At 36.1% G+C, this 17,907-nt stretch overlaps 2 protein-coding genes across 6 annotated transcripts in view; one reads left to right on the top strand and one right to left on the bottom strand.

Annotated features, from left to right (window-relative positions):
- ANO3 (anoctamin 3) overlaps window positions 1-17,907 on the top strand; it is a 337,137-nt gene that overhangs the window by 274,338 nt on the left and 44,892 nt on the right. For all 5 annotated transcript variants that reach the window (XM_074336148.2, XM_074336149.2, XM_019749178.3 and 2 more), the window contains one exon: window positions 1,872-1,932. In XM_074336148.2, the coding sequence (XP_074192249.1) occupies window positions 1,872-1,932 (61 nt within the window). The remainder of the gene's footprint in view (window positions 1-1,871; window positions 1,933-17,907) is intronic.
- On the bottom strand, window positions 1,160-14,703 carry MUC15 (mucin 15, cell surface associated). The gene is made up of 4 exons (XM_019749181.3): window positions 14,565-14,703; window positions 7,615-8,339; window positions 5,498-5,647; window positions 1,160-3,382 (listed from the first exon to the last, which is right to left on the bottom strand). The coding sequence occupies exons 2-4, from the start codon at window positions 8,303-8,305 to the stop codon at window positions 3,222-3,224; spliced, it is 1,002 nt and encodes a 333-aa protein (XP_019604740.3). The 5' UTR covers window positions 8,306-8,339; window positions 14,565-14,703; the 3' UTR covers window positions 1,160-3,221.

The raw sequence follows: 17,907 nt of genomic DNA on the forward strand, positions 1-17,907 counted from the left end.
GTCTTCATTGTCTCTCTTACCATAATACATCCCACATGTAAGAGCTTAGTGGCTCTAACAGACTTTATACTTGTACAGGCCTCCTTAGGGCAAGTTCTGAAGTCTTTCCTAACTCCCATTCTAGCTTTGTCTCCCATTACATATAGTATGTGATGTCACATTATATAAACATTCTATGTTTACCACCCTGAGTCTCATAGATGTATTTCTAAAAAGTTAATGTTTGAATTTATTGAGTTAAAAAGTGCTTGAAGTATTTGTAAACAAATCTAGCCGAACATAAGTGAAAATCTTGTTCAAGAAAAATATTGCATCAACTGTGACAAACTATGTCCATGCAACACAATTGTGGCTAAGCATGGCTTTTTATTTGCTACTTTGCTAAAAGCGTGGCTGTTTCTGGAGCAGGGGAGAGCCACTATTAATTCCCCCTCTGCAAAGCCTCTGTTCTAACACTCTCAGAGGCTGTTTCCTGCCCTAGGTCTGTTTGTAAAGGAAGCAGACAGCTGTTCAACTGCCTGGCAGCAGCAGGCGTCTCTGTGGGATGCCTTCCTCTGGTAACAAAAGAGCTGGATTCCCCTGCTGGGTGTAATTTTATGAGCTCTGTAGGAGAATTTCTTTATGGTCCTTTGCTCTCCTGTACATAATATATACTGATGATTGTTATGAAAACCAGTTTTTATAGCACTTGGAGAAATCTCAGACCTTAACAATCACAGAAGTTTAGAGTCGTTGAAGACGTATTGCATCTATCCACAAACCATCAAAATGAACACATCTTTTGTACAATGATATTTTCAATGATGTTACGGTGCAGGAAAATATACCCTACCTATATCTGTTTTACACATTGTTTGCAGTGTGTTCCAGGTGTTACAATTAAAATACACACTAGTATCATTTCAATGCCCCCGTCGAGCAGCCTCTGAACTGTAACCTGAGAAAAGAAGACACCAGTCTATTCCCAATTCTCTTCTAATAATGTCCTAGCTTATAATTGGTCTCTCTTTCCTATAAGAATAGTACCCCTAGTTTCTTCATAGTTTCTGTGGTATTTATGTGACTGCCAAATGTAAACTGCCTTGATTGTATCCATTCAGTCTCCCTCACTAACTTAAAAATATAATGAAGACAGTATGCAAATGAAAAGAAGCAAAGGTAAATTGGATTTACACTTTATTAAAATCAACAATCCTTTCAACCCTGAAAATTGTATTCAATAACATCTTGTAACTGTACATTGTTCTTTATAAAATATCAGATAATGTCTGATTGAAAAACACTTGGACTATATTTTACATGTGCAGTGATTTATGAAACTTCTTAAAAACAACTTAAGATGGAATTCATTACCTCTTATAGCCACTACTGGACCCATGGCCCACTCTGAAAGACATCAGAGAGTAGGGATAGCACTGGGATACCTTTCCATTGAAAGTACTGGCTCACTAGTGGAATTCTAGTTTTCAGCTTCCCCAAACCTAGAAGTTGTGCTGGCAAGAAGTCCAATTAGGTCTGCCGCAACTGAAAAGCTCACCTCTTACAACTCACACTGTTGCTTGACTCCACGGCACACAAATACTTCCTCGGGGGCTAGAACCACTTCTAAGCAGAAATGAAGGTGGATCCAAACAGAATAAAAGGGAAGAGAGAAGAAAAGGGGGAAATGCTGATCCCTTAACATTCCCCATGGGAAAATCAGATAAAACAGTTGCAGGATCCATGAAATGATCTCATCCCTTACAGTTACAAACTATAAAGTAATGTGATTCCATTGGGGGGAAAAAAATCATAGTACCTAAATGCAAACAGCAATCACTGGATTATTATAACCAACAGTGTGATTAATATTTTCTCTGTTTTCCTTTAAGGTGACATATTTGTTTGATAATGGTGGGACAGTCTTCTTTGCTATTTTTATGGCAATATGGGGTAAGTATGTTCTTCTATTACTTACTTCCTCTTTTTCTGAGGCTATCGCTATGTTTCTTCATACACACATGCACGTACACACACACAGACACACACAAACACCATCTATCAATTCAACAGTAAAGTCTCTTGCTTTGTTTGCTCTCTTCACACATTCACTGCTTCTTTAGAAATTTACCTCTTGATCTTCTAATCCTCTGATCCCTAAAGCCTCAGATCTTCCTGTACTAAGGTGAATGTTTTTCCTGCCAAAAGCAGGTCATAATTAAAAACAGCCTGAAACATACTGGAATGCAAATTAAGCTTCCTGTATTTCGGTCATGAAAGTGATGCTCAGAAAATGTTTTGTTTGCTTAACATTTTCATTCATCTATTTTCTAACCATGTACTTCATATATTTAGAGATGTAGAATCTCTTCCATTTATGATTGAGCGATAATATCTAATACATAAATTCTGTTCTTATCTAACATCTTAAAACTGTAAAAATTATGTACAGGGATATGCTTTGGCTGATGTTTCTCACTGTGTTTCTCATTGAATTTTTGAAGTACCCAATTCATTAAGGCCTAAAATAAGTCAGACAGGTTGGAATTGCCCCATCCTTTAAGGAAAAGCAGTTACTTTTCTGGTTAGGGTCAACCTTCCTAATATAGCCCTGTAGAATATAAAAATATTGTCAAATTGACAACCAAAGGACTGGCTATGCATGTACTGATCCAGGAAAGTAAAATGTAGTAGAATACAATTTTCTCACTGCCATTATCTTAATTTTCCGGAAATAGAAATTCTGTGCCATACTCATCTTCTAGTCATTTCCAATGTCCCTTCAACAGAATGGCAACTGTAATGTATGGTATTAGGACTACAGGGAGAGCAGTGAAGAGTCAATTCATTGCTTTTTGTCCAAAAAAACAGAAGTGAAAATGTAGTTTCCGTTCTCCATTTTCACTGAAGGATTTTTTAAATTTAATTACCCAGCAGGACCATGGAGGCGAAGTCTTTTAGTCTTCTTGATTCTACAAACATGTCTTACTCAGAAAAAAATAGACCAAAATACAAATTAAGGAGATTCAATACATGTTCAGTACAGCCAACAATGGTAAGAAAGGAAACCTTTGGGGTGATTTAGCCTCTCTTTCTGTTTCTGAGACTGGTCTCATGCTTTTACAGTTCTTCTTGGCACAAGCCACATGACAGTGATCTTGCTTCAGCTTTTGGAAGATGGGATTGTGAAAAGGCCGGGGTGTAGGTGAACACTTGCCATCTGAAACTTTTTCCCCTTAGTTTTATATTGAGGTACGAAGTGGAGGTATGTTATCCATAGGAATGCCATCACGTGCATTTTCTCGGCCTGCCGCCATGGATGAATCATTCACATTTGAGCTGTAATAACTAGAATTCCCAAAACTCACATCGTAAGGTTCCGGTACATTGTCTAATCGCAGAACTAAAAAAGTAACCAAAAAAAACAACAACAATAAAACACGTGTGTTATAGTGCCAGACTGAAAGATACATGCCCAGACATCTGCCATACCCTAGCAATTGTTCTAGACAGGTAAATATGTCTATCTCTTATGTGGGCTTTTCAGGTATTTTAAATAAGTGGATATTTTTCAAGCCAATTTATTTCTAAGACTAAGAGAACAGTTTAACTTCCAAAATGTCCCTGCTGGTGGACCAAAAATAAAAAGAACTAAGGGAGAGATCACACCAAAAGTGTACCACTACTTTGTATAAAAAGGTATAGAAAAATGTCTCTTTGACTTTTGATTCTCATGATTTCAGAGTCTTGTCAATATCCTCAGAATTTTCACTTCTGAGGTAAAAAATAATTTCTAAAAAGTGAAGAGTATTAATTTTAAAATCAGTGTCATTGTTCTAACAAGTATCTTCATATATTTATGGTTGAACCATTGGAGATGAAAGAACACTACTTGTAAAAGCTTGTTTCCTTCTAATAGATCTAAGTTATGGCCTTGAGATTTTGTGATTAATGATATAGGATTTTTTTCTTTTTGAACAAACAACCAATTACTATTTTCTTAACGATCTTGAATTTATTTTCAAAGAAATTGTGGCATGCATGAGGTACTTTTAAATACTAACGCACTAACTAATTATTAATTACATGAGTAAAATAATTATTCAGTGAAGTATCTTCGTATCCTACCTATTCCTTAAGCCAGGGGTGTCCAAACTGCGGCCAGCGGGCCAACTGCGGCCCGCAATCCATTGTTAATCGGCCCGCAGCAAATTCCAAAAATATATTTAGTTTATTTAAATAAACCGGGTGAGGCAATACGTACTTCACCTTGAGTGAGTGGCCCGGCTGTTTGTGTATTTTACCGCATATGGCCCTTGGTAAAAAATGTTGAAAAAAGTTTGGACACCCCTGCCTTAAGCCATCTGTTTACAAACTGGTCTCCCAGGAACCTTAAGGATTTGGGAGAAGTGTCACAAATCTGTCTTGCAGGAGTAAAATAGATGCTGTGAATGAGTTATTTTTTTATGCCTCAATCACAACATCTTAAATAATATCAATTTAATAAACTGGGCTTCTGTATGTAATTACAGATAAAGAAAAAATTCTGAGGTTTAATGAAAATGTTTGGAAACCTGTGTTGTTCAAAATCCTATCCTTTTATTTAGAAAAATGCCACTTTTTAGTTTATATGGATTGCTAGAAACCTATAGACGGAATTCAGTTAAATTTACAAATAGTGGATTTGGTTCTGAAAAGGAGCATATGTCAGTCATAATCTGAATTTATCAAAAATCAACAGGATTTTATCAATAGGACTAACTAGGGGCATGAAACTATTTTTATGATAGCAAGAACCCCTTGTTTAAACCAGGAAACAGTTGTGTTTTTGTTTGTTTTGTTCCTGAAGTATAAAAAAGGATGAGTCAAGCATTTGAAGTGACTTCATTTCTGTTCTAAACATTGTGTTAAGATCAACCTTAGTTCTTTATTCTTAGCAGTCACATTTCTTACTCATAGATATGGTTGTTCTTTTCCACCCCATAAGGGAAAAAATCCTGAATTGAGGTATTTTTCAACTTTATGTACCCAAATATGCAACTCTATAGAAATTCGGTTTTCGAGAATCATTAAAATAATTAATATAGGGCTACCATATCTGGGAAACTTTGGAAGAGCTCCAAATTAGAATATATCTCTATTCAAATTACTGCTGCCGAGAGATCCAACAACGGCAAGGAATGACTTGGCGGTTACTTGGTAACAAAACTCGCCAATTTTTTCCTTAATGTCATACCATTATCTTCCAATGCTACAGATATATTCTAGGTTCTAGGATTATTATTTAAAACCAATTGTCACATAATGAGCAGTCATTTCAAATACTGTCAAAATTTTACTCGCAGGCCCATCATTAGTTGGGTTATCTTATTTGAGAAACAGAGTAGATCGGAATAAATCTTTGGTCTGTTTCTGTCACATGTATCTCTGAATCCCTTCTAGATGATGTAGTAAGCATTAGCATCCTCACTTGATTAAAACTACTGTATGCAGGTGAAGTTCTGAAGGTTGTTTTTACCTGGTTCATTTCTGTCGTCATAAAGTCGCCGATGGGAAAATGAATTGGTTTTCCTCTTTCCACACAACAAGTAGCCAACGAGACTAAGCAATGAAGCACCCAGAATAGCACCTAAAATGGCCCCAAATACTACTCCAGTATTTCTATTCTCTAGAAAACAAAGAAAAAATAATTTACAGGTAAGAAACAAAAATGATTCAACGAACAGAAACATATACATGTAGACTTCCTGTGTATCAAAGAGTGCTTAACAATATTTTTTTAAAAAATTAGATAACAGTGATTGTGTCTGTGTGTGTTTTATAAAATACTGAGTATTTGAGATATATTGGCAAAATATACTTCTTGATAAACAATACTTTAAATTTTGAATTACCTTGAAAAACTTCTAAGTCTTAGTTTTGTAACTGCGTCATGACTTATCAACACAAATAATATTGAAATGCCATACCTATGCTCTGTTAAGATGTAATTTCTATGTTGAATGCTATATAATGTTTAGTCAACTCTGAAGCTTTTCTGAACTTTAATGATGAAATGAACTTTGAGTGTATTTCTATAATAATTCAATAGTAAAAAGCTAAGGGAGTAAGTGGGTAATAGAAAATTAATCCACAAAACTCCAAGTGAAAAGGCACTATAAGGAAAAAGCAGTATATCCTGATAGGATATTTTCTAGTACAACAAATGACCAGAGCAAAATGTTTATAATGCCTTGCACATCAGGAACAGATGCATGGGTCTGAGTTTAAGAAAACCCAAAATTTAATTCGGTCATCCCTTTACTGAGTGCCTTATTTGAAGACTGTCATCAATAAACTACTTACTGCATCCTGAACTCATATTTAGTGTATTTTATTTTTAATATATATTTTTTTAATTTCTTCAGAAGCTTAGTAGTAATTAGGTCACCAAGTGGTCTTACAGAGTCTCTGATTCTGTATGAAACCCCATTTATTAAAAGAATTGAACTTTGCATTGGAAAGTTAATAGCAAAATTATTACTACAATAAAAATGAAGCAAAGATAACATTTTTGTTATTAAAGAGCAATGGTAGGAGTAAATACTCAGTGTTCTCAATATGTATGTTGAGTTTCGAGAGACAAAAGAGAGATAATGTTTTTTAAATATTTCTAATGGTGCTTCAGAATATGTATGACTGAAAGGATGTGATAAGATTACAGCTAAAATGAAAATATGTGTACATAAAATATATTGGTTGCAGTGCTGTCCTAAAGCCTAGATTTCAGAATTTAAAGTTTTTCCTGGTCACTAGCAACCACTTTCAGATAGGAATTTGTATATATTATTTGGTATTTACATCATTAATTTAATCTGTAGTATTGAAAATTGATGAGTTCATAGGTGAAAAACAAGTGTTTTGTTTTGTTTTGTTTAATTTCAGGGAAACAGAAACGTGGTTAGACCTGAAAAAATAAAACATAATGAATTTTCATTAAATACTACAGATCTTATTTACTTTATGTTTCAAAGCTTGATGTAATCCAAAAAAATGAAACAAAAATGTCCCCATAATACAATTTTCTTGTGATACAATTAAATTTCATTTTTATGGTGTTCATTAGGTACTAAACTAAAAATTGAGGAGGATTCCCTTTTGTTGAGTTTATTAACTTTTTTCAAAATATAATTGTTCTGTTTTCCTGTGATTGCTATGTGGTATCAGATAATTTATAAATTCATTTATTTCATTCAATTTTCAAAACCCACATGCATATATTTTTAAAGTTCAGTTGTACAGTATTCCTAAAAGTATATGAAATTTCTGATAGTCTCTAAGATTCAATGAAAATTGTTACACAGTATCTCAAAACCATGTCACTACGTGAGTATTTCTTTTCAGCCTAACCTACTTCTCATTTTGTCTCACGGTCTCATCCTGTTCCCATACAGTAGTGACTAGTTATGCTGACTTAAGTTCCAAAATCCCTTCACTATTTCCAATGAATATCACTCTTTCCCCTAAAAGCGAGAACCATCTGTGCTATGGCAGTCCCTCCTTTTTTCCGGTATGGCACATTCCTTAGCTATAATCTGTATGACTTACTTGGAGGTTATTTCACACAAAATGAAAGTTAAATCTGTTTATATTTACCTTCTTGGGGGTCTGATGTATTTGGAAAGATTTTTGAATTATTGGTGAATTTTAAGGTGGGCTGTGGTGTCGTTTCCTGGTAGGGGGTAAACCCCCCCAAGGTATCACCCGTTGTGGTCAGCCATCCATCAGGTTCCGTTGTCATGGGGTTCACAGGGATGGTGGTTGGTGCTGAAGGGGGGGTGCTACCTGTAAGGGAACTGTTGTCAGTAGTTTTCATGGTATCATTGGCTGAAGACCAAGTGAAATTTTCTGTAGCTACAGCAGATGTAGTGTTGGGAGGTGCTGAGACGGACACAGGATTTCCATCTGCTACAGACGAGTTCTGAGGCAAGTTAGACACAGAGCTATTGATCAAGGGAGGACTTGTGGGAAATGTGGACGTGGGTCTCGGACTCCTGGGAAAGTCTGTTGGCAAATTACTGATGAAATCTGTTGTTCCGTTGGTTTTATTTGATGAATCCTGAAGAGGGGAATTACTTGCTCTAGGATTGGAGGTTTCTCTGTCTTCTTGATTTGATTTTAAATTTGTTGCATTTTCCAAGGAAACATGTCCGTTTGCCATTGTTTTTAAGTCTTCTATAATGTTTTGTGTTGTTTTTACTTCCAGACCTTCTTCCCCATGGCTTCCAAGCAGTAGTAAATTAAACAGTGTTGAAATAAACAGAATTTGGGCTGAGGTCAACATCATAGCCTTCTTTGGTATTGGTGTTATTAAGGGAAATCTGAAAGAAAATAATAACCATTTCAATTATTAAATGAAGTATTGAGGTTTTTAAAAATAGGTCTACATTTTTAAAGTGATGAAAATCTAGACACATAATGCTGAGGTGATAATAGCATACTCTTAATTCCAAAAGTTTGTTTTCTGTGATTTATGTACTAAACCTGGAATAACTGAGTTCTATTTTGTATATAATATCTTTTTTCTTCCTTCTTCTGGGGAAATGCTATGCAAAACTTTGTCAAGCCAGACACCACTATTCCACTATTTAAAAGATCACTTAGCTTGGGAAAGTGAAAATAAAGAAATACACACACACACACACACACACACACACACACACACACACACACACTATATGGACGGCTAAGTAAATTTTTAAAAAATATTATAGATATAGTGCCTGTAGAGCAGGCTGATTTCTTCATCCTATTTAAGAAAACATGTTCATTATGAAAATGTAGTTTGGCATATTTATTATGAAAATGATGTTACTTAATATAAACTAATCATACCACTTTAAAGTGAGTCAGTCAGGGCCCCACTTGAAAATATTTCATTAATACCTCATTTGAGTTATTTGTATTTGAAATTAACATCCCTTGTCCACAATACTTTTCACTTCATGATGCCATTCTTTCTATTAATTTCAAATTAGGGATAATTGGAAAGATGTAGATTTTATGATACTTTTAAATCATATTTTCTTTCTTTTTTTAATTAAAGTTTATTGGGGTGACAATTGTTAGTAAAATTACGTAGGTTTCACATGTACAAGTCTGTAATACATCATCTCTATATCACATCGTGTGTCTACCACCCAGAAAATTACATTTTCTTATTGTATAAAAGAAGAATCTTGTTGGGAGTGTGTGTGAAAAAATTACCTAGCTCGATAGTTGCAAAGTTAGGGTTTGAAACCATCATGCTGATCTCCAAACCAGGCACATCATTTTGCCTGTTAAGTGTGTAAGTGCCACAAGTTCTTAGAATGGAGGACATGGGGGAAAGATTTTTGAAATTAGATTTATATTAAAATTCTGGCTTCTGTCACAAATAACCTGTGAAAGATAATCATCATAACAGTCACTGTAATAATCATACTGACCGCATTGTAGTGCTGAAGACTGAAATTATTCAGTTAAAAGTACTCTGAACAATATCTGGCCTACAGTAAGGAGTCAAGAGATATTAATTCCCATTTCTTCTTATTAAAACCTAATAATATCTCTGTAAGTGTCTTACAGTTTACAGACTTTCCACTATCATCTCACTTGATCATCACAATGATCCCTTGAGACAAAAAGAATAGCTGGTACTATCCCTGTTTTGTAGATGAAGAAACTGAGGTTCAGAGTGGCTAGTGATAGACGCTAGTAAATGGAAGAGGCAACACTGAAAGGCAAGTCTACTGACTCCAAACTCATTAGGTGCTAACATTGAAAGTGTTTTTAATCGAAAATGTTATTCTTTAAAAAAATGTATTAGACTATCCCTGCTCAAACAATGAAGTCTGAAAACGCGTTTTATATTCTTTGAATTGAACCTTAGAGTTTACTTTTCACTAAAAGCCTCCAAGATGACTGAGATAAGAAAAGGGAGAGTGTGCTACAGTTATTACTTAGGTCCAATATTACCAGCTGTTTCTTAAAAGTTCTCCCAGAATTTTTTACAAATAACTTTCAACCCTGATGATTTTTCATTAGAGCCTGAGGAGCTTCTAAGTACTCCCTCTGATTATCTTTCAGTTTTAAGTACCCTCCTCTTTGCTGAATGATTTCTTATACAGTGGCACAACTTAAATATATCTATAATACACCCTGATACAATTTTTTTCTTCAAAAGCTTTTAGCCAGCAGTTGATACCTGTGGATTCCTAAGGTTTTAGCGATACAATATCTCCCATGTTCTAGGCTTATCACTTAAGAAATACCTACTTAAAAAGCAAGGCAGGCAGACATACGAGAACTTTCACAGGGATATTACTTATAAGTATCTCCAACCTAAAATCTACCAGTAACAGATGGGAAAATAAACTGCATTATAGTCATACATAAAAATTAACAAACTAGAGCTCGGTACAACAATATGGGTGACTATTACAAACATAATGCAGAGCTTAACATGCCCGTGGTACTGTGTGATTCCATGTATATAAAGTTCAAAAACAGGCAGAAAACTAGAATGTTAGCAGTCAGGAAAGTGGTTACTTGTGGCAAGGAAGGAGATGGTGTTGATTGGGTGGGCATGGAAGGGGCTTTTGTGTGTTCAGGATACTGTTTCTTGACCTGGTAGGGATTGTATAAGTGTTTCTAATAATTTTGTTTCTTTATATTATATTCACTTTTCTGTCATAACCCAAAAAATTGACTTAGATACTAAAAATTGTTAACATAACTGGGAAATATATTACTAGTATGTATATATTATATCAGATACTTTGCATGTTTTCTCTTTTAATTCTTTACCAAAAACAAACTAACAATGAGGAGAGATTAATGCTATTTTACAGATGAATAAATGAGGCCTGTCTCTCAGACACACAAGGACTGAAAGGGTTAGGATTCAAACCTTGGCATTAAAGCTACTGATCACTCATCTGTGTAACAAAAGTCACAAAGGAATATGGAATTTGGTACCCAGCTGCTTTTTAGAACTTTTTACCATCAACATTTTCTTAGCACAGCCTCTCTAAATGTTATTATTTTAATCAGAGCAATTTATAATCCCATTTTTTTAACACTGAAAAAATAGGGTCTTCTCCATTGAATACCCCTCCAACACACTAACTATCCTAATTTAAGAAAAATCCTAACAATTATCTCTGTGGTTTCTAGGTGGACGCTGTTACTGTGTAGTTAACAGATTAACATTACCAAAACACAAATGATTATCCCCAGGACCTGTAGTTCACCAACATTTCATTAAACTGATGCCGCACCTAGTACATTTAAAATACAGTTCCATTTAGTTTAAAAATACTCACATGTGCCTTTTCAGAAACATCTTTCTCCTGTGAACTGTCAGGTTCATGGCATATATTATATCCTTTTTCATTATCTGCTGCCACTGATCTGATTAGTTTATGAATTGTACTTGGCCACCTGTCGTACTGTTATGCAGTTGGATTTGCTTTCCCTATCCCTAAGCTTTCTGGTTATTTTCTTCTAATGAAGAGGTCGTGGGGCGGGTGGGGGAGCATGGAAAATGCCCCTTAGCTGTGCTAATTTTCTCATAATATTACATGAGGAATGTGGTATTGTGCATTCGCTCCCTTCCCATAATAGGAACCTGCAGATGGAGTCAACAAAGTGAGTTTTGTTGTTCCTGTTTCACTTTGCCTGTAACATTGAACCACCAAGGGGATCTCTCTACCCTTCACCCAGTTTTTGATTGCAATGTGAAAACCTAAGGTATCAACCCCCCAAATAAGCCAAGCATTGATACTGCCTATAATTTATCTCCAGGGAAAATACAGGGAAGAGAGGGGTAAGACGGTATGTTGTGAATTCTATTTGCAGTTTAGTCTGAAATTAATACAGGTGTGGGGAAGGCTTTTGTGATTATTCATTTATTCTTGCTATCCCAGCGTGGCAGCAAGGGGACAGCGTAGCTTCTGTTCCCTGTCTTCTAGGAGAACCAGGTTACAGCTCTTACTCAGGTCCCTTCATCTTAAAGGGATAAAAGCAGCCGGGACTCAAAACCACAAGCTATTCAGAATCCCAGCCCTGGACTTTTGCTGGAGCAAAGACTGAGCAACTTCAGTTACATCCGATCCCATTTCTGAATTGAACAAAAAGCATGTTATAAGCAGCAAAGACGGGTAGGGGTGGTACGGAAGCTCCAGAGAACCATAAGAGAAATCTGTAATCCTTCTCTCTGTACTTTCCTCTCAGCCTCTCTCCCTCTCTAGAGTTCACATACTTAAACTATGTTGCATCCTTGTTATGTAAAGCTAAATTATGCTGACGGCTGGCATGCTTCTTTGTGTCCAAGTTCATCTGTCAACCAGGTGCGGTGTAGCGGCAGAGAGAACAGGGGCGGAAAGAACAGTGAGACTGTAGAGGGAGAGAAAATCCAGAGAACCGGGTACCATCATTTGCCCTCCTGTTCTCTGCCCCTTCTTGCCCCAAGGTGGAAAATCCTGAGAGGAATTTTGAGGGTGTAACATAGGAACAGAGCGAAGATCATTACACACTTGAAAAACTTCTAAGATTAGAATTAGTATAAAGGGAACAGAAAAGGGAAGGAGGATTTCCATCCACTCAGTGTTTTCTTAGCACAGATTCTAAGCCTGTCTATATATGGAAGTGTTTTTATTGTTTCTAGTATTTATCAACTTTTAAAATATACTTGAAGAGAGTGTGAGTTTCACTGTTTTTGTTTTTGTTTTTTTAATAATTCCTTTACACAGAGAAAACAAACACTATTTCTCCCCTCTTCGGTGTTGGCATTAACAAGTGGTTTCACGTTACTACTTTTGTACAGAGGGCTGCAAAAGGTGGTGAGAAAAAAAAAATTGGCTATTATGGGAAGCAAATCCACACTCTCAGTGCATAATTTTGCTTCTCCTTAAATGCATAAAGTCATTATTCTGCCCAGCTTTCCTGTTGTAATTGAGTCATACCTATTTCATGCCACGCTTTGAAAATAAGGAGGTATTCTGCTTTGTGTCAGGTAATCAGCTCATGCAAGGGAAGAGAAATGCTAGTCATTCTGAACTCAATCAAAATCAGAAATTTTAAATAAAAACATTGGTTCAGGCCTAACTAAGAGGATAACTATAAAAACATGTTTCTGTAGCGAAATAACTAAAGCGTATATACACTGTGCTACTTCTCAGTTACTTTTGATCACTTCTTGTTATAGATCTCAGGCTGCAGAGTAAGACAGATGGGTTTTGTTTGTCTTTGTCACAGGAAACTCAATCTGACATGTAGCCAATATCCCAAGCAGACCTTGAGTGTTACTATCAGTGGCCTCTCCAATCTTGGACAATATTTTGCTTTCTTAAAGGAAAGAGCCACAATAAATGAGGATATAAGGAGTTATGCCTCTATAAATGCCTCTTTTATGAGGATTTTGAAAGAGTGAAAAGGCTTACCCAGCCATAAAGTAGGACTGTACCTGAGAACCTTAGGCATATCATTACACTTTTATTTGTTTTATAAAGAAAGAAAAACAAAAAGAAAAGAAAAAAACATGACTTTCCTTCACACACACAAAAAAAATTTTCAAAAGTTTGTGAACTTCATCCTAATTAAAAGACTGAGGTATACATAAATCTAGGAAAAAATACGTAGAATGTCATACTCCCTGCTAACTTGGACATTCTTAATCATAAACTTCAATACTGAAATAATTAGGTGAAAAAGTGTCAAGTTTAGAAAGAGAGAAAGACTGTGTCTTCAAAAGAAATATTTTGGACCCAAATTCCCAAACATGTGGTTTTCAGCCCTCTGTCAAGGTTCACTGTCTGTAGAAACCATCTCTATGGATCAAATAGAAAGTGTGTAAATGGTAAACTGATATCCCTTTAATAAAAACAGCCTTACATAGCCACAGACTGAAAATAATTTTAAGAAACTTTATTCACATCTTTGTTCCATGGGCTGTCTTCTGTAGCAACTGACTTAGCCTTTTAGATTTCCAGTGAGTGGGAGACATGTGCACATACCATGCTAAGTAAAGTAATTACATACACGACATTTTGCTAACTTTTTAAGAATGTCTCTGGGAATATAATTCAATTGTATTAGAATTTTTTTTCAAAACTATCATAGTCTAATGCTTTAGCAATGACCTTTAAGCCCAAATGCATAATTTAAATCTAAAATTTCAATTTGTATTCATGTCACAATTTCTACTTTAAATATTTTGAAACTTTTACTAAGATGTGACCAAAGGAAATTCTCTCTTGTAGTTATGGTTTGTTTAAGTTTTTCATTTTAGCTCTTCAGCTGGTTTCGTCATCTAGCAGTGTTGGCAGTAATTCTTAAAGTTAACTCACTTAACAGTGCAAAGGCTCATTTGGAAGGTAACTGCTTAATGAAACAATTACCTGGCTTTATAAAGGTCTCCATAGCTACTTGCCAGATTGTTCTGTCAAAAGTTGAGCCCACTTTATTCTCTTTAAAAAGTAAATGAAAGAGAGACAGACAGACAGGCAGACGCACAGGTGGGGGAGGAGGGATCCCATGTAACTCGGCACCCAGGACACACTTACCTTTGGGTCTAGGAGGTGTTTACAAACAGGAGCTGAAATATCACAGCTGTCCTGGCTGGAATGCGTCTGCTGTGCATTAGAGAAAGCAAATGGGTTAAGTGTGATGACGTCCCACTAAGCAGGAGGGAGCCAGAGAAACAAAATTAGGTGGGGCTGGCTGTATCTCGCTTGTGTAATAGAGCACCCAAGAACCTGACTGACCTGCTTCTCAGCTGTCGGCATGAAGATACTACTTCATTCAGGCCTTAAAAAAAAAAAAAAAAAAAGTAAGTCCAACCCTCCAGCTTTCATAGGTTGGTTGTTTTGACTTTGGGGCACGCTAGTTGGCTGTCTTGAGCAGTGGCAAAACAAGCGGCATTCATTTTCTGTCCTAAGTGAAAAAAGGACGAAGACTTTGGTAACGTCCCCTGGTGTATCAGGAAATTCTGACACTTGCTGGGTTCTCCCTTTGCAGGTGAGGAAACCAAAGTGAGTCATGCCTTGCACCTGTTGCTATGTGCTGGCTGAGTCGTTCCCCTGACTCAGAAACAGATCTTTCCCATAGTAGGATGTCCTACTTGTATGCTTCAAACCTGAATGGAGAAAATGTAGAGGGGTCAGTGGTGCAGGGCCTTGTCTGCAGTCCGCTGAAATCAGTTTTACAGAAAATTACACTTAACACAAAGTGAATAATTGTGTATTGAAGATTCTCGAGAAAGCTGTGAGCTTTAAGTTAGAAATAATCACCAGCACTGAGCTGGGGTTTCTTGCTGACTTTTAAGAGTTTGGGGAATGAGTATCTGGGACCTGTCTGAAAATGGCCATATGATCCTGAGTCCTCCTGGGAGCCTTCTCATTAAGTAGTTTCCATCCTGTGTTCTGTTTGCTTTTACTCTCAATTTAGAAGCTGGGAATTTCAGAAGTGCCCGGGTAATGCTTGATTAAATACTAGAGTTGAATAACAACCTGGCATACTTCCTTCACTTCCTTTCACGGCTTATGAAAGGGAGAAGAGTGAAACTGCATTTTCTGGGATATTCTGCACATCAATATTTGGGGACTGGCGCCAAGGTCTGTTCAGCTCAGTGTGCCTGAGGTTCATGCTTAGTTTCTGTTGTGCAAGGAGATAGGTTTCCAGTTGCTGAGACAGAAAACGAAACTTTAGCTAAGGTTCAGGAGCTTCAAACTGAATGCAAAGAATCTGCCCAGTTAATTGGCCCCAGGAAAGAACAAGGTAATTCTATAGTTTTAAATTTTCTGAAGCCCAGAGGCCCCCTCAGAGTTTGATTATAAATTAAGCCAACCCCTCAAAAATGGTCCCTCAAAGGATATTTAAGCTCTATCTGCCCTGGTCTGAAGAAAAGCAAGCTAAATTTAATCAAACAACGGGTTACTAAGCAATGGCTTAGTAGAATTCAAATGGTTATTTTCAGATTTGCCAGTTACTAGGAAAAAAATTCAACTGAAAATATTTTATGTCTTTACCTAGAGCGCAAACATGGCTTGGCAGGATTGGGTGTACCATACCCTTAGGAATTTTCAGGTGTGTGTGTGTGTGTGTGTGTGTGTGTGTGTGTGTATTACAGAGGGTGCCAAAAAAATTTAGACACATATAAGAAAGGAAATAAAAACTATTAAAATTACACTAATGGTAACCACTTTGAGCACCTCTTGTAATTGCAGAAGTCAAATATGACTTGTAGTCATCTTTTGTTATCGGTATATGTTGAATATTACTATTTTAATAGTTTTTTCCTTTCTTAAAATGTGTACACATTTTTTCGGCACCCTCTGTATGTATATATTTATATGTATGTACGTATGACCATCATTACCATTTTCTGACTTGCCCATAGTAATTGTGGCCTATGGCATAGGCCATAATTACAAGGCACTATTGCTACAATTCTCTGCTTTCACTGCTGTGAAAGTCAAAACTCATCTTCCATGGCCCTGTTTTCTGAAGACCCTAGCTATAGCCTCAGAGTCCTTTTCATCATCGTCCTCCTGACAACCACACAAATTGATTAGAGCCTCCCTAGAGGTGGCCCTATTTACCTGCCCTGTCATGATCGCATCTGGAAGTGAAGTTATAAATGAAAGCTATGCATAAACTTACTATCTTAGTTCCTACTTTGCTCACTTACTTGCCAGCAGAAACCTTTGTGAAATCACCGGAGTTGGATTTAAAAAATAATTTTTTGCCAAGCAAACAAGTCACACTGAGATATATTTCCAGGTATATACGTATCATGTTCTAGGAAAAACCAATCCCATTTTGGACCTTGTTTCTCCAGAGTAACTGGACAACAAGGGACAATACCTGACAGTTTCATCAGCCAAGCCAGCTGAGATGACACACAGTGAAATGCTTACATAATTTTTTTTGTTGTTTTATTTACCTATGATGGTGCCTTTTATCTCTCACTCACCAGCTGCTTTATACCCATTAGTTAAGTCTCACAATACATACTGGAAGAAGAAACACCTTCCTTTTGTCTGAAGTAGTGGAACTACTTGCAAGCAGATTTTCCAGAATGTGAAATCACATTGTTGTCACTGATGGATCTGAAAATAGAATCAGGAAATAGTTTGGGACCATGTCTGAAATAAAATCAAAACATTGTTCTGGATCCAACATGGTATCTTTTTTACAAATTTTATAGTGTCACATACCTGATGCTGATGTCACATATACGAAATTTGTTCTCTTAGGTCAAATTCATTAATAGCAGGTTATGAGTTTGAAATAGGATATAAATTGAATTCATATTTTGTCTCTACATGGACAGTTTAAGCAACGAAGAAATATTTAACCACTAGTAAGATAAATAACGTGGTTATATTCTTTGAAGATATTTCAATGATATTCTTTATAAATGCAATGGAAATTGATGACTGGAAAATGTCTTTGGGGATGATAATAGTTTTTTTCAATATTCTGTTAGAAGATAAATAGAGGCATCACTCTCAGAAATACTAACAGTTTTTTAACATATAAGCTTACCGTTTGTCCTATTAGTCATATGGTGGCATAATATGGTTTTCTTTATTTCACTATAACTTGTAGAAAGGTTAAACATTCTATTTTGGTGCTAAAGGCTAAGACTATGCCCTTTGCTAAGCAGTTGTGACATAACATATACATACAAGGTATGATAAAAAATACAGTGAATGTTTAAATTTTTTAAAAAATCATTACAGTAAAACATACAGTGCCATTAATCCCCATCAAAATACTCCCCCACTGTTCGAACACACTTATCCCATTGTTCTTGCCCCTTTCTGAAGCAGTTCTGGAAGTCCTCTTTCATGAGTGTCTTTAGTGGTGCTGTCATGGCTGCCTCCATGTCTTGAATTGATT

The sequence above is a fragment of the Rhinolophus sinicus genome, chromosome 14, assembly GCF_057876585.1.
Source record: "Rhinolophus sinicus isolate RSI-liver-muscle chromosome 14, RSI-T2T, whole genome shotgun sequence".
In the NCBI taxonomy this organism is placed as follows: Eukaryota; Metazoa; Chordata; class Mammalia; order Chiroptera; family Rhinolophidae; genus Rhinolophus; species Rhinolophus sinicus.

Coding starts and splice junctions, on each gene's coding strand:
- MUC15 (XM_019749181.3), bottom strand. CDS start 8,305: ATGATGTTGACCTCAGCCCAAATTCTGTTTATTTCAACACTGTTTAAT. Junction 5,648..7,614: donor TACATCAGACCCCCAAGAAG/GTAAATATAAAC, acceptor TTTGTTTTCTAG/AGAATAGAAATACTGGAGTA. Junction 3,383..5,497: donor TGACGACAGAAATGAACCAG/GTAAAAACAACC, acceptor TTACTTTTTTAG/TTCTGCGATTAGACAATGTA.